Raw genomic sequence first — 12,005 nt, 5'->3', positions numbered from 1 at the left:
TCCTAGAGACAATTAGTAAAAACACATATAGACAGTACATGTAGAATTTTATTTGGTCATGTAGTTCCAATATAAAAAACCCATATAATATACCAGATGTTCTTGAACAGTTCCAACGAATATCACAGATTTTGTCAGGCATTTCCTGTCTTCATTTCATAACAACACAGATCAGTGATCTTGGTATCCAACTCACTTTAAGCTGGTTCTGGGTTGAACAATCGGTTTTGGTCCTTGTCGAAATATGACGTAATCTCAGCTAACACCGTCCTTTGTGTTGATGTTCTTAGTGTTATATCTGGAACTTGTTCTTCCGCATACAAGATGCTAATGTAAGTGTTTCACAGACTTAAACACATAACTTTAACAAACTGAGATCACAAACAGATTACCTTACTGTCTCTGTCCAGGTGTGAATAATGGCCAGCAGTATTTCATAAAGTATCTCATCGATGTAAGGGAGTTAACCCAATTATATCTCCCAAAACATCATGTTGGTAGCAGTCAGGTCACAAAGTCCTCCCGACTGTTACAGGCCAGACCCATCAAATGAGCAGACACCTGTCAACAAATAATTCAGGCTGGTAATCCAAATATAAATATCAATAAGTCAATTATAAATGAAAATCTGATACTGATCTCAATGGGACATATGTTGAGACACAAACTGAAAGGAATTTGATATGATTTTAATATTTCTCTCATTTCTCTTGCCTTATTTTGTCTTCTTTGGTGTCAAATTCACCTGAGAGTCATTATTTCAAAGCATGAACACTTAGCATACAAAAAAAAAGATTATTTAAACATAAGAAAACTGAAATGAGTTAATCTAGATTAAAAATACATAAGATAATCTCCAAATGAATCAAACTTTTCTTCAGTCATGAAAAGTTTCTCAATATCATCAGTAACATCCATATCTTCCACACAGATGGGGTGGGTGCTACAGTGCTGTGCTGTAACCTTATTTGAAGTTGCAATATGGAAAAGGGTGCTTTCTGAAGCATAATCCCACACAAAACAATCACCATTTCACCTCCAGCATAGTAAAGCAAGCATGCTGGTTGGTCGACAGGTTATACATCTACACTCCACTGACGAAGTCGGTGTTCGGTCGACGTGAAGCATGCTCACATCTACAGGTATTTATAGCTAGGAGCTTTAGAACCAGTGGATAGTACCTTATAAGGCAGCTACAGCAAGGTCCTCATATTGTATTGTTTGTATGGATAATGAATGGTATTTATTCTATATAAAATACATTATTTGAGCTAGATAGGATGTATCCTGCAATAAGCCCAGGAGGCCAATGTCTGCCTCAAAGTAAGAAGGTGGGCTTATTACAGGACAATGAATTAACAACTGTTATACTGAATTGTAAAGAGCGGGTTTATCACCAGGCATGGGCTTATAGCCGGATAAATACAGTATTGTACTTATTACACATAGCACAGGAGGAGAGTACCTACTTGATTCACTCTGAAGGCACAGGAGTGTCCACTGAAGGTTCCACTAAGGCAGAGGGAACTCCATACCTTTACAAAGAAACTGAAACACAAAAAACACAGGTTACTGAAACATTAAATGAAACATCCATATAACTAACTATAAAACAATGCCATGAGGATATTAGTTTTAGATGAACTTATTAATCTTCATGGGTTTTAATTTTTGAATTTGGTTCATAATGAATCACAGATTTTTTTATATCTACAAACATAATTAACCCTTTCACCACTGTAGACCCTAATGGACTCAACAAGATCAATGCATGGTAGAGTTTACTGAAGTTATATAGGGGTGAAAGGGTTAAGGGACTCTTAAACGATGTAACATTTAGATTTTGGTATCTTCAGATACTCTGACATGGTCAAGGGTGTACAACTCCACAGACCTGATGTTTTACTTGGGTCTGGTGAACATTTTCATTATTTGCTATGAAATTATAGAAACCTGAAATCATGTAACCTTTTCTATTACATGTAATTCAGGAATTCAGAAAAATGTGTCACAGTAATGCAAATTGAAAATTTTGTGATTTATACAGAAAGTATCAATTAAAATACCATTTTTAAAACATGATTTATTTCTATTTAGAAGATAGATGTTGCATTGTCATCTGAATACAAGCTGAAAATAAGTTTGGTTTATTGTTTGTTTGTGTTGTTGCTTTTTTTTTGNTTTTTTTTTTTTTTTTTTTTTTTTTTGGGGGGGGGGGGGGGGGTTGAATTTGAAAAACCTGTACCCTGATGTCTTTTTCTCACCTGTGTCTCACTCTTACGATGGCTTCGTTGTTTTCCTCCTCAAACTTCAGGATGTCTATGTTTTCAGTACTTCCCAGCTGAAACAATAAAATATCACAAAACATTTTTATATAAATACAAGTTTACGAATTTCAAAATGATTTTTTTTAGCTTTCATCAAATATCAGGATATCTGTTTTCAGTGCTTCCCAGCTAAAACAATGAAATATCACAAAACATTTTGATAGAAATACTTGATCAATTTATTTTGTCATTTATCAAATATATTAAAAAATAAGACACAAAATGTATATCAATTAGATAAGAATTTACTTACTCTATGTAAGTATTTATTGTACTCTAACTTTACTCATTACTCTATATGTATCCTATACAAACACTACAATATCTGCAACAAGTCATACATGTACCCTGTCGTTACAACAACTTTAAAATACCTCTCCTTGCCTAAACATTGATATAAAGCTTACCTCCCCAAATAGCCCCTTCATCGAGGTAACAATGGCGTGCTTCAGGGTGGAGGCATTAATTGTAAGAGACTTGGTCACAGAGGGATCCTGAAACTCCCTGTCAAAAATATGTAGCATGGTGTCTATGACTATTCAGAACAAATTGGATCGCCGATCATAACATTACTTATCAAGCTAATGGTCAGTCATGACAGTGTCAATAATAGATGTCAGAGTGATGAAGAAAAGATTTACAAAACAAATTTGTATGAACACAAGAAAATATCATCATAAATATATACACATGTATAAACCGTTAAGGAGCTGCCTGATAAAGTAAATGATACAGTCAACTCACAATCTAATTTTCATGTAACAGTGGGGCAAGGGCCCTTTGGTGACAATCCGTTTGTATGCAGCCATCCCAGTTTACTTCAGTGTTGTCAGCTGATTGATCTGAAGTAAAAAAAAAAAAGGACATAATAGGAGCATATGAAATCATTTCAATCTTATATAGTAGTTTAATTAATCTAAATTATTTCTTAGTGCACATTGGGTTTGGCCTAAATTTCTTTATAAGAATCCACTTACTTAGAATCATTGAAGTATAACACAGGAATCTTTACAATTTCTTTAAAAAAGAAATTATGATGAAATTTTACTGCTATTAACACACATTCGTTCAAGTCTATTAATTCAGCCTGCTAGTTGACTCGGACTGAACTTTTAACAGACATTGTTATGCTGTCTGTGCCATGGCACCTGTCAAAAACCTTCATGTGTTAACTTCCATTAAACTTGGACTGAACATTAATAGTGATTCTGTATCAGCAGCGTGCTTCTTACCTTGTAATTAATTATTAGATTCCAATTTTGTCAGCTGTGAAGTAATTTTAATTTTCTTTGATATACTTCATAGTTTTGTAATGGATTTTTGGAAAAGTCAAATGGAAAAGTAAAACGGTGTAAAATGGATCTTTGTATTTTTCTAATCTTAACCCTAGAGACCAAGATCAATGTCAAACCATTTACATGTAGGGTAGTTTGATTTTATAATTTTATTTTTTACAATAGTATGGTAGCTACTGTGGTACATATAATAAGAATGCTATATCAGGCTAATCAGCAGCAGTCATAGTGGCTTACAGAATATTTGAGTAATAAATTGTGGCATTTTTTTAATTTTTAGTTGATATCATTTTGGGACTTGTTGATGACTTGATATTAACTGAAGTTTAGTTAAGTTTATTTCTGGTTCAGGACTATTGAAATCCTCTATACCAGGCTCCAGCTTTCAAATAAATAAATAGATATATTTGTCAAATACTTCTATCCGGTATACATGTACTGTACATTGATGTCTACGATTTGACTGTTGCTTTGTAATTGAGGAAAAGATCTAGATTTTTCCAGTGATTGTCTAGCTTATTTTTAAAAGAATTAAAAGTTCTAATATACCACATATTCTGGCAGTTCATTCCAAATTGTCACTGTTCTGATTGAAAAATAGTTTTTTTTCTGAGCATATTTATAGATCGCTTGGGGAATATTTTGTTTGGTGTGATCTCTGCCACTGTGGCGATCAGCGGCTTCTTTCCATAGTTTAATGGCATTAAAACATTCATTATCATAAACTTGACTTATTATTTTGTGCAGTTCTATTATATCTCCCCTAATTCTCCTGAAGGCCAGTGTTGGTAGCTTTAGTTTCTCCACTGTAGGTCAGGTCCTTCAATCCCGGCAGACACTTTAAATGGCTCTTCGTTGAACTATCTTGTCAATGTGTTATTGGATATTATGAAAATATTCATCGATTTCCGACATCTTCTTCTTCCAATACTTTGCAATACCTCCCCTGGACTATTTTCGAAGATTACTTGTGTCACATGCCCATTGGGAAATTGTGTCGTTAAAGGAAACTGTATGTGTATATTTTATTTTATTTTACAGATCACAGGGGTTCGTGACAAATGACTGAAATACACATATATGCTATACGGATATCGCAATGGTCACAGCACAGTATGTTTATGTATGCTGTGACTCATGTCAGTATAACATATGTGTATTTCAGACATTTGTAACGAACCTCTGTTCCAGTGCTGTGACCCATATCAGTATAGCATACATGAAGATGTATTTCAAAAATTTGTAACGAATCCCTGTGCAGTTGCCGAAATCGACATCGAATATCGAAGTTAGGTTACAGAGGAATGGACGACATCGTTTAGGAATCATACAGTTGGCGCATTGGGTAACTCAAAGAAAACATCCGAACCATAGTTTCGCTGACATAGAAGAGCCATAACTCACCTACAGCAACGTTAGGAGTTGAACGTGTTTATTCTACATTTTCACTTCACTTCACGTGGATGACAGCTCTGGCTCTAACAGACGCTCCGAGATGAGAAACTGTTGGAGTAAAACATTTTTCCGACCACGTATTTGAGTTTTTGGGGCGGGAACCTCTATTTTGTATTGACCACGTGGTTTTGTTTACTTCCGGTATTTTGTCAGATCGACATGAACTTTAGAATGTGGAATGGAAAACGAAACGACAGCTTATTTCTACCATGATTGAGCTGAAGAAAGTGTGCAACCTGACCCAGGATGCTGCAAAATTCATTTCCAGTTGGCGACGTCAAAATAAGCTACCTCAAACAGATACAACTGGTAAAGTATCCACCCGACGCTCAGATGATGACATGTAAAATGAAAACATTGAATGTTATGCAATGACATATGATCTAAAGATCACATATTAATCTAGGTTACATGACTCGAATTTGTTGCACAATATATAACTGTAATAAAAGGATGTCCATATTATAATTTCCATTGATTACTTCAGCAATTTTATTTTCAGTTCTTACTTATAAAAAGACCAGATATATTTATCAATAATCGGTTTAAGAACCCAGTTTGATTTTCAATTTATTGAAGCAGATATCTGTACATTTATTGTCAGGATAGAGAGGCAAACGTCTGACAAGAGAAGTAACCCAAAAATGTAATTCCTTTTACATTAGCAACTTAAAAACTACAAATGTTTTAAAAGATGGCTGATATTTTGATAAATGTACATATTCCAATAGCCGCTGATATTTCAACCAATATACAGGCTTATACATTTAATGGTAGTTTTGTTTATTTCAGAGACACCTCGACTTTTGAATCAGGAAAAGGATGGAGTGATTCTATTTACATGGGACGATGCAACAGAATACAGCAAGGTTTTTAGCAACATTATTTAGCCAAAAAGATCCACTGATTCAGAGACGTATATATATACTACATATGACTTCATACGTCTCTGACTGATTCATGTCTTACAGCTTGTAATTGATTTATTGGTTACTTTGAATTTAAACTTAAAAACTTTAAAAAAAATAAAAAAAATGAGCTGTCTTTATTTCAATATATGATTATGACTTCCCTTTGTATTTATTATACATGTACATGTGGAGGTGAGACAAAAGTTGCCTGTATTAAATACCAGCACATGGACACTAGGTTGAAGATGCTGATGGATTTTTTTTTAATTAAATAAACTGTATACCTCAAAATACAACATGAAAAACAGAATGTCTTATATTAGCCTTTAAGCAGTACATGTATAAATATTCGGCCTTTGATGATACATGTATTGAGGTGTTTGATGATATTTTGGTCTGTGGCTGTCTGATATGCAGTATGATGATGATGGAAGTGGTGCACATATATCATATGATTAACATGCGAGATAGAGCCAACGTCAATGTTGAGTAGGTTGGTTGAGTAGGCGGGGTACTGCGCTGTGAGTGTGGATACCGAAAGGTATGCAGGGCGATTGAATAAAAAGTTGCATATAAATCTAGGTAGGTTTCAATCACAACACGCTCAAGCGTTACCAATGCATGGGTTTTTATTACGGTCAACTAGTTTCGACTCTATGTGCGAGTCTTCATCAGGACCCGATATTGATATTGTCCTGATGAAGACTCGCACATAGAGTCGAAACTAGTTGACCGTAATAAAAACCCATGCATTGGTAACGCTTGAGCGTGTTGTGATTGAAACCTACCTGGATTTATATCATATGATGTTACAATATTTGTAACGCATATAATTTTAAAAAAATAATGGTTGATGTTCACATATATTTTGTCAGTCTGTTTTTGTGTATGTGCATGTGTGCAAGTCTTCACTCTTGATAAAGTATTTTGGAATTTATCTAAGTCCAGATTTACATCATGAATTGGTTGAATGAAGGAAGTGTTTGTTTATGTTGACAGGGCAGCATTGTTTCCCATGTGGGGTTGTATGACACAGCTTTACAGAAATACCAGGTGAGATATAAACAAAAATGTACAATATATTATATAGTTAGTGCACATTTCTTGTATATGAAAGTATAAACATTTTACTGATAAATACAAAACATTTCATAAATGAATAGATCGTTTCCACCATATTCATCTGTCAAAAGAATGTTGTGTATATGGTCTGATGATCCAGGCGTGGATTTGAATTACGTAAATTTGGTACGTACAGGGCTGAGAACGGCACAAAAGGTTGGCAACTCTGCTAGACATGCAATGCATTATATTATTAGTGGATGATATATATTCTTTGTGTTCACTAGGGATTTATTCAAATTATACTGATAAATTGAAATCAGTGACAATTTATGATAAATATCTGAATTTATACATCCATTGCACCATTTATCATATAAATAAATTGCAATTGTCAGTCATTGTCTTTTGAATGTTTGTTACATTTTTTCTTTTTTTATTACCTGGTACTTCAGACCTATCATCTTAAAACATGGACAAAAATTAAACTTGGGTGTTACTTCTCATCATAATAGCTTGAATGTATAGTGAAACACAGTCAGGTGAAGATCATTTTCAAATTTGACAATATATTGCAATTTGTTTTTCTTCAAATATCACAATATATAACACAGTGCAGAGCAATATCTCCAAATGACATTTTATGTAAAAGTGTTTTCATAGAAAAGCTACCCCAGGTAATATGTGAATCTTAATTTGCATAGTTTGTTTTACTAGTATTGTAAGGTGAAACATGTTGGTACCCATTAGCACTCACTAAACCTGTGACTCTTGAAATGCTGTACTTAGATATTACATGTGCATTATAATTACTTGGTTTTAATCTCTCTAATGTTAACTCCTGTACGTGAGGCTATACGTATATAGTGTTGACTTTGGTTTCCCCTGTATAATGTTCAAATGAATTTCTGTTCCAACATATTTATTGGGTGACACCTTCATATTAAAATATATTTTTTTGTAGTTGTTATGGACTTACTCCCAGCGGGTCAATATTGTCTCCTGTTCCATCAACCAGACCAGGTCGCTCCTAGGTAAGAACTGACACATACAGGTCACTCCTAGGTAAGAACTGATATCACTAGTGTATGTGCAGATCAGGACACTCACAGGTAGGGATGTCACAATTATTGACAGGGTTGGTATACCACAATGTATTGCGATACAGGACAACTATATTGACTTTAGTGATAACAGGACAGTGTACATTTTGTATTGTGATATTTTTCCTTTTAAGTTATTGAATCTAACAAAGTTTCTCATCTTACTAGCATAGTGTACATGGCAATACTTAGGTTTAACAAGTTCATTAGTTTGACCACGCTGTAAATGCGTACAAGTGTACTTTGACAGTATTATTGTTTAAATCAGGTGTTTTTGTTGCAATTTGTCAAAATATTTCTATTGTTAAACTGAAAGACATTAAATGGAAACAGTGAGAAAACACACATAGCCATTTCTAAAGGCAGTGTATTTGTATCTTCGTAGATATTAAGGCGAACAACCAGGGTGAATTCACTGCTGTTTTTCACTCATTTTGGAGTTCAAGTTCAGGAGAAATATCATTTACTTATTCAGTGTATTTTGTTGAGCCCAGAATGGCTGAATGCCTGTGAAAGTTACTCAATTTCTTAACAAGTTGTGTTTCATTTATTACAGCTTTCACTGTATGTCGCAAGGACACCAGTTCTACAAAGAAAAAAGGTAACCTTGTATGAATGATATTTTAACTTTTTATTACATTTAACAAGTACTGCATGCAATTTTTACAAAAGAAAAGTTTAACACATCATGTTTGTACAATTTTATTCTACATTGCATGGAAAAAGCACAAAAGTCTGAAATTCTAAAATGAAAACTTCTAGACTTTTCATAAATAAGATGAAATGAAAACAAACTCAAAATCACTTTTATCACGTCAAGAATATTTGTAAATCTTTATGAAAACAGGTGATCTCTGAAAATGTCATTTCTTCAATATCGCCATCTTCATTCTGTCTGTTGTCTTCAATGTAATCTCATAATGTTAACTTTTAATCTTTGTTTATCCTGTTAACTCTGACATAACTATGACTGACATTGTATGTGGTAATACAGAAAGATGGGATGTGAAGGTGTATTTGCTACATGTTCGACATGTGATAAGTGTGTTTGGTTATTAAACTGGACAATGTAATTAATATTCGTATCTATGATTTAGATGTGTACACGGCCTTCATCGCCGAGATCCAAGTGTCCAACACTCGTGTGTTTTCCCTCAACCTGGAGCGCTCCTACTTCCTCAAAGTCCAGTTCCTGTACAGCAGTCAAGTCTCGGACAAGGAGTGTCATATGATTGTCATGCTCCACAGGGAATGTAAGTTTTCTATTACTATACAATAGACAGGTCTCCATCTAGAGGTCTCACACATTCACTATTCTCCATTGGACAGGTCAAGGATGTATCACAATGAGTATGAGAGTAATAAAGATCTTCAATGTTAGACAAGTTTCAATACCATTTTTCTTCTGACAACAAAAAATTAAAAAGGATTGAAAGAAAGGGATTTCGGTATAACAAAAATTAACTTTGATTTTTTCACGTTTTATTGTAATACATAGTGATGATAGTTGAATATCTTGTTTATTCTGTATTTCAGCAATTGGTTTATACCGTATACAGTTGGGCCGAGTTGGCGACAAGGGAATTGTAAGTAAAAAGTCAGATACAGTTTAAGTTATGCTTCAGTCTCACTTAAGACTTAATGTGCATGTGAAATCTATATTAAATGGGTTATAGTATGATAAATTAAAAGATTTCGTGTTTTTTTTTATTATTCATTTATACTGATACAACGTAAAAGATTGCGTGGTACCACCTGTCCACACTACATCTCAAATCATCTGCAAATTTTGTTTGCTGATATACACAGTACTGCATTGCTGATATTGATATGTACTGGAAATTAAACTAAGATAGTGGGTTTTTTTCCTACATCCAATTTTTTTGTGACTAGGTGATGCGTGACCAGCCGTCAACGGAACAGCTAGCAAAGAAGTTCTACTGGTGTCAGTGGGACGCTACCCACCAGAGACTGTACTACATACACTATCAGCGCTACGGCAAGGCAGATAACCAACAAGTACAGCCGTACATCTCCAGCGTCCAGTTCTATGACAAAGCACAACATGACAACGTGGTATGCTACAGGTTCATAGGTGTTTCATAGACCAATAACAAATAGTGATTATACTTATCAAGTTATGATTTTCGGAGTCCTGTTAGTTTGACTTTGGTTGTATTGTTCTCTTGTAAATCTGTGAAAGAATCATAACTGAAGCTGAATGAAAGATCTCGGTTATAATTTCTTAAATAGAAAATTCAGTATGTTAGCTTTGTTCTATTTATAGAAACATTGTTTGGTTTGGTATTTTTTCTTTTTTTTTTTTTACATAAACGTCATAAAGTCATCTGAAAAATCATACAGTAGTAAAGCTATTTTCATTGACTGTAATCACATTGTATTTCGTTGCAATTTGTCTGTAGCAGTATACCGTTAATTGTGTTAAATGTTTGCTTTGTTCCAGTTGGATGTGCCCATTCATTTCCCATTCCCACAACTGCGAGCCTCACCTAGGTAAGTACTGGCAGTGTTCAGATGAAACCTTGCTTCTCCTGGCCCATAATCACAGGTGGATTCCTCAAAACCATATGAAACCCTCTAAGATGTTGGTTGAATAGAAATTGGTTGACATGTTTATCAAACTCTTGTGAAGTACTTTCCAAATTATAAAAAAAAATCCACAGTGAACCTCCCAGTAAGAATTCTGTAAAATCTATGACTTTATGTATTTACGCTTTTTTATATAGTTTCAAAGTTGGGGAGGGAAAATGTGCAAGATTTTCTATTTTTCTCGATGGAAACATCCATGATTGATTCTTTAAAAGTCGTGAAATCAACTTTCAACTATCTTGAGTCATATAAAGCTTAAGGTGGCTCCACACTTTCGCAATTAACCAGCAAAATTCGTTGAAACTTTCATACAATGGTTATGCAACTACGTAGAGTTGATTTTATGAAAATCTAAACATTCCGATAGTTTGGGGACTTTTTTGGAAAAAATACAAAAAAAATGAATTTTCGTCAATTTTAATATTTTCCGTTTTTTTGTGTGTGTGGCATTGTTCGGAACAATAACAACAATAATAAAATGAAAAGAAGCATTTCTAATTAACCCTATAACTATTATATTTAACGCAAAATAGGTAACACATGTTACACAAAGTGTTTTTTATTGAATTTGTACGGATAAAAGTGATTATCTACAAGCTAAAAGCAAACAGGACACAACGATCTATACATATAGAATGGGAAATTGAACAAAATATACACAATGGCTTTATAATTAATTTATTTTACATTTTACAATCACTTCAATCCGGGTGAGAGTTATCTTCCTTGAAAAAAATCGGAACTTTTTGCAGAGGGGTGACATTTACACAATGACAGTTGACTCTGTTTACATATAACAAAAATGATGGAAATAAATCAAAAATATGATATCAAAATTATCAATTTATTGTTCTTTAATGGAACCAAATTACCCTCAGTCATGTATACACTTTGGACATCATTCCACAGTCCGCTAACCCACGGTATATTTATAATTACATGTCAGGTACATATGTGACCAGAGGCTATCGCATGGTATGCCGTTCTCACGTGCACTCACACATGCATTTCATAGGTATCTTGATATTTTACAAAACATTATTTTCACAGAGTAAGAAGACTACATTTGTAAACACGATTATAACAGCTTATGAACTCGTGTAAGCACACGATATGCACATGTGAGGTCGGTACGTCCGCATTCCATGCGTTTCCTATATGACCTTCTTGAGGTCGTTTGGTCTCATGTCACTATCTTCCCGTGAGTCTGTTTATGTCTATGAATTGGAAAGCTTTATTCCT

General features: G+C 34.1%; 2 protein-coding genes across 3 annotated transcripts in view; one reads left to right on the top strand and one right to left on the bottom strand.

Moving 5' to 3' along the window:
• Positions 1 to 497: 497 nt before the first annotated feature.
• On the bottom strand, positions 498 to 5,157 carry LOC110443427 (ribonuclease P protein subunit p14-like). 2 transcript variants are annotated; one of them, XM_021487648.1, is made up of 6 exons: positions 5,027 to 5,157; positions 3,072 to 3,169; positions 2,735 to 2,831; positions 2,265 to 2,341; positions 1,470 to 1,548; positions 498 to 561 (listed from the first exon to the last, which is right to left on the bottom strand). In XM_021487648.1, the coding sequence occupies exons 2-6, from the start codon at positions 3,134 to 3,136 to the stop codon at positions 505 to 507; spliced, it is 375 nt and encodes a 124-aa protein (XP_021343323.1). In that variant the 5' UTR covers positions 3,137 to 3,169; positions 5,027 to 5,157; the 3' UTR covers positions 498 to 504. The 2 variants fall into 2 exon arrangements, with proteins under 2 accessions (XP_021343323.1, XP_021343324.1); XM_021487649.1 differs by having other exon boundaries at positions 5,031 to 5,157.
• A 56-nt stretch (positions 5,158 to 5,213) lies between these two features.
• The window catches only part of LOC110443413 (protein pigeon-like), a 31,946-nt gene continuing 25,154 nt past the window's right edge, over positions 5,214 to 12,005 (top strand). Inside the window, exons 1-9 of the mRNA XM_021487626.1 lie at positions 5,214 to 5,386; positions 5,870 to 5,946; positions 6,988 to 7,041; positions 8,015 to 8,084; positions 8,710 to 8,754; positions 9,251 to 9,406; positions 9,690 to 9,739; positions 10,047 to 10,229; positions 10,618 to 10,667. Of these exons, the coding sequence (XP_021343301.1) occupies positions 5,287 to 5,386; positions 5,870 to 5,946; positions 6,988 to 7,041; positions 8,015 to 8,084; positions 8,710 to 8,754; positions 9,251 to 9,406; positions 9,690 to 9,739; positions 10,047 to 10,229; positions 10,618 to 10,667 (785 nt within the window). The 5' untranslated portion in view covers positions 5,214 to 5,286. The remainder of the gene's footprint in view (positions 5,387 to 5,869; positions 5,947 to 6,987; positions 7,042 to 8,014; positions 8,085 to 8,709; positions 8,755 to 9,250; positions 9,407 to 9,689; positions 9,740 to 10,046; positions 10,230 to 10,617; positions 10,668 to 12,005) is intronic.

The sequence above is a fragment of the Mizuhopecten yessoensis genome, unplaced genomic scaffold, assembly GCF_002113885.1.
Source record: "Mizuhopecten yessoensis strain PY_sf001 unplaced genomic scaffold, ASM211388v2 scaffold716345, whole genome shotgun sequence".
In the NCBI taxonomy this organism is placed as follows: Eukaryota; Metazoa; Mollusca; class Bivalvia; order Pectinida; family Pectinidae; genus Mizuhopecten; species Mizuhopecten yessoensis.
The sequence above is the reverse complement of the archived record's forward strand: the minus strand, read 5'-3'. Positions and strand labels throughout refer to the sequence as shown.

Coding starts and splice junctions, on each gene's coding strand:
- LOC110443427 (XM_021487648.1), bottom strand. CDS start 3,136: ATGGCTGCATACAAACGGATTGTCACCAAAGGGCCCTTGCCCCACTGT. Junction 2,832..3,071: donor TGTTACATGAAAATTAGATT/GTGAGTTGACTG, acceptor TATTTTTGACAG/GGAGTTTCAGGATCCCTCTG. Junction 2,342..2,734: donor TGAAGGGGCTATTTGGGGAG/GTAAGCTTTATA, acceptor TTATTGTTTCAG/CTGGGAAGTACTGAAAACAT.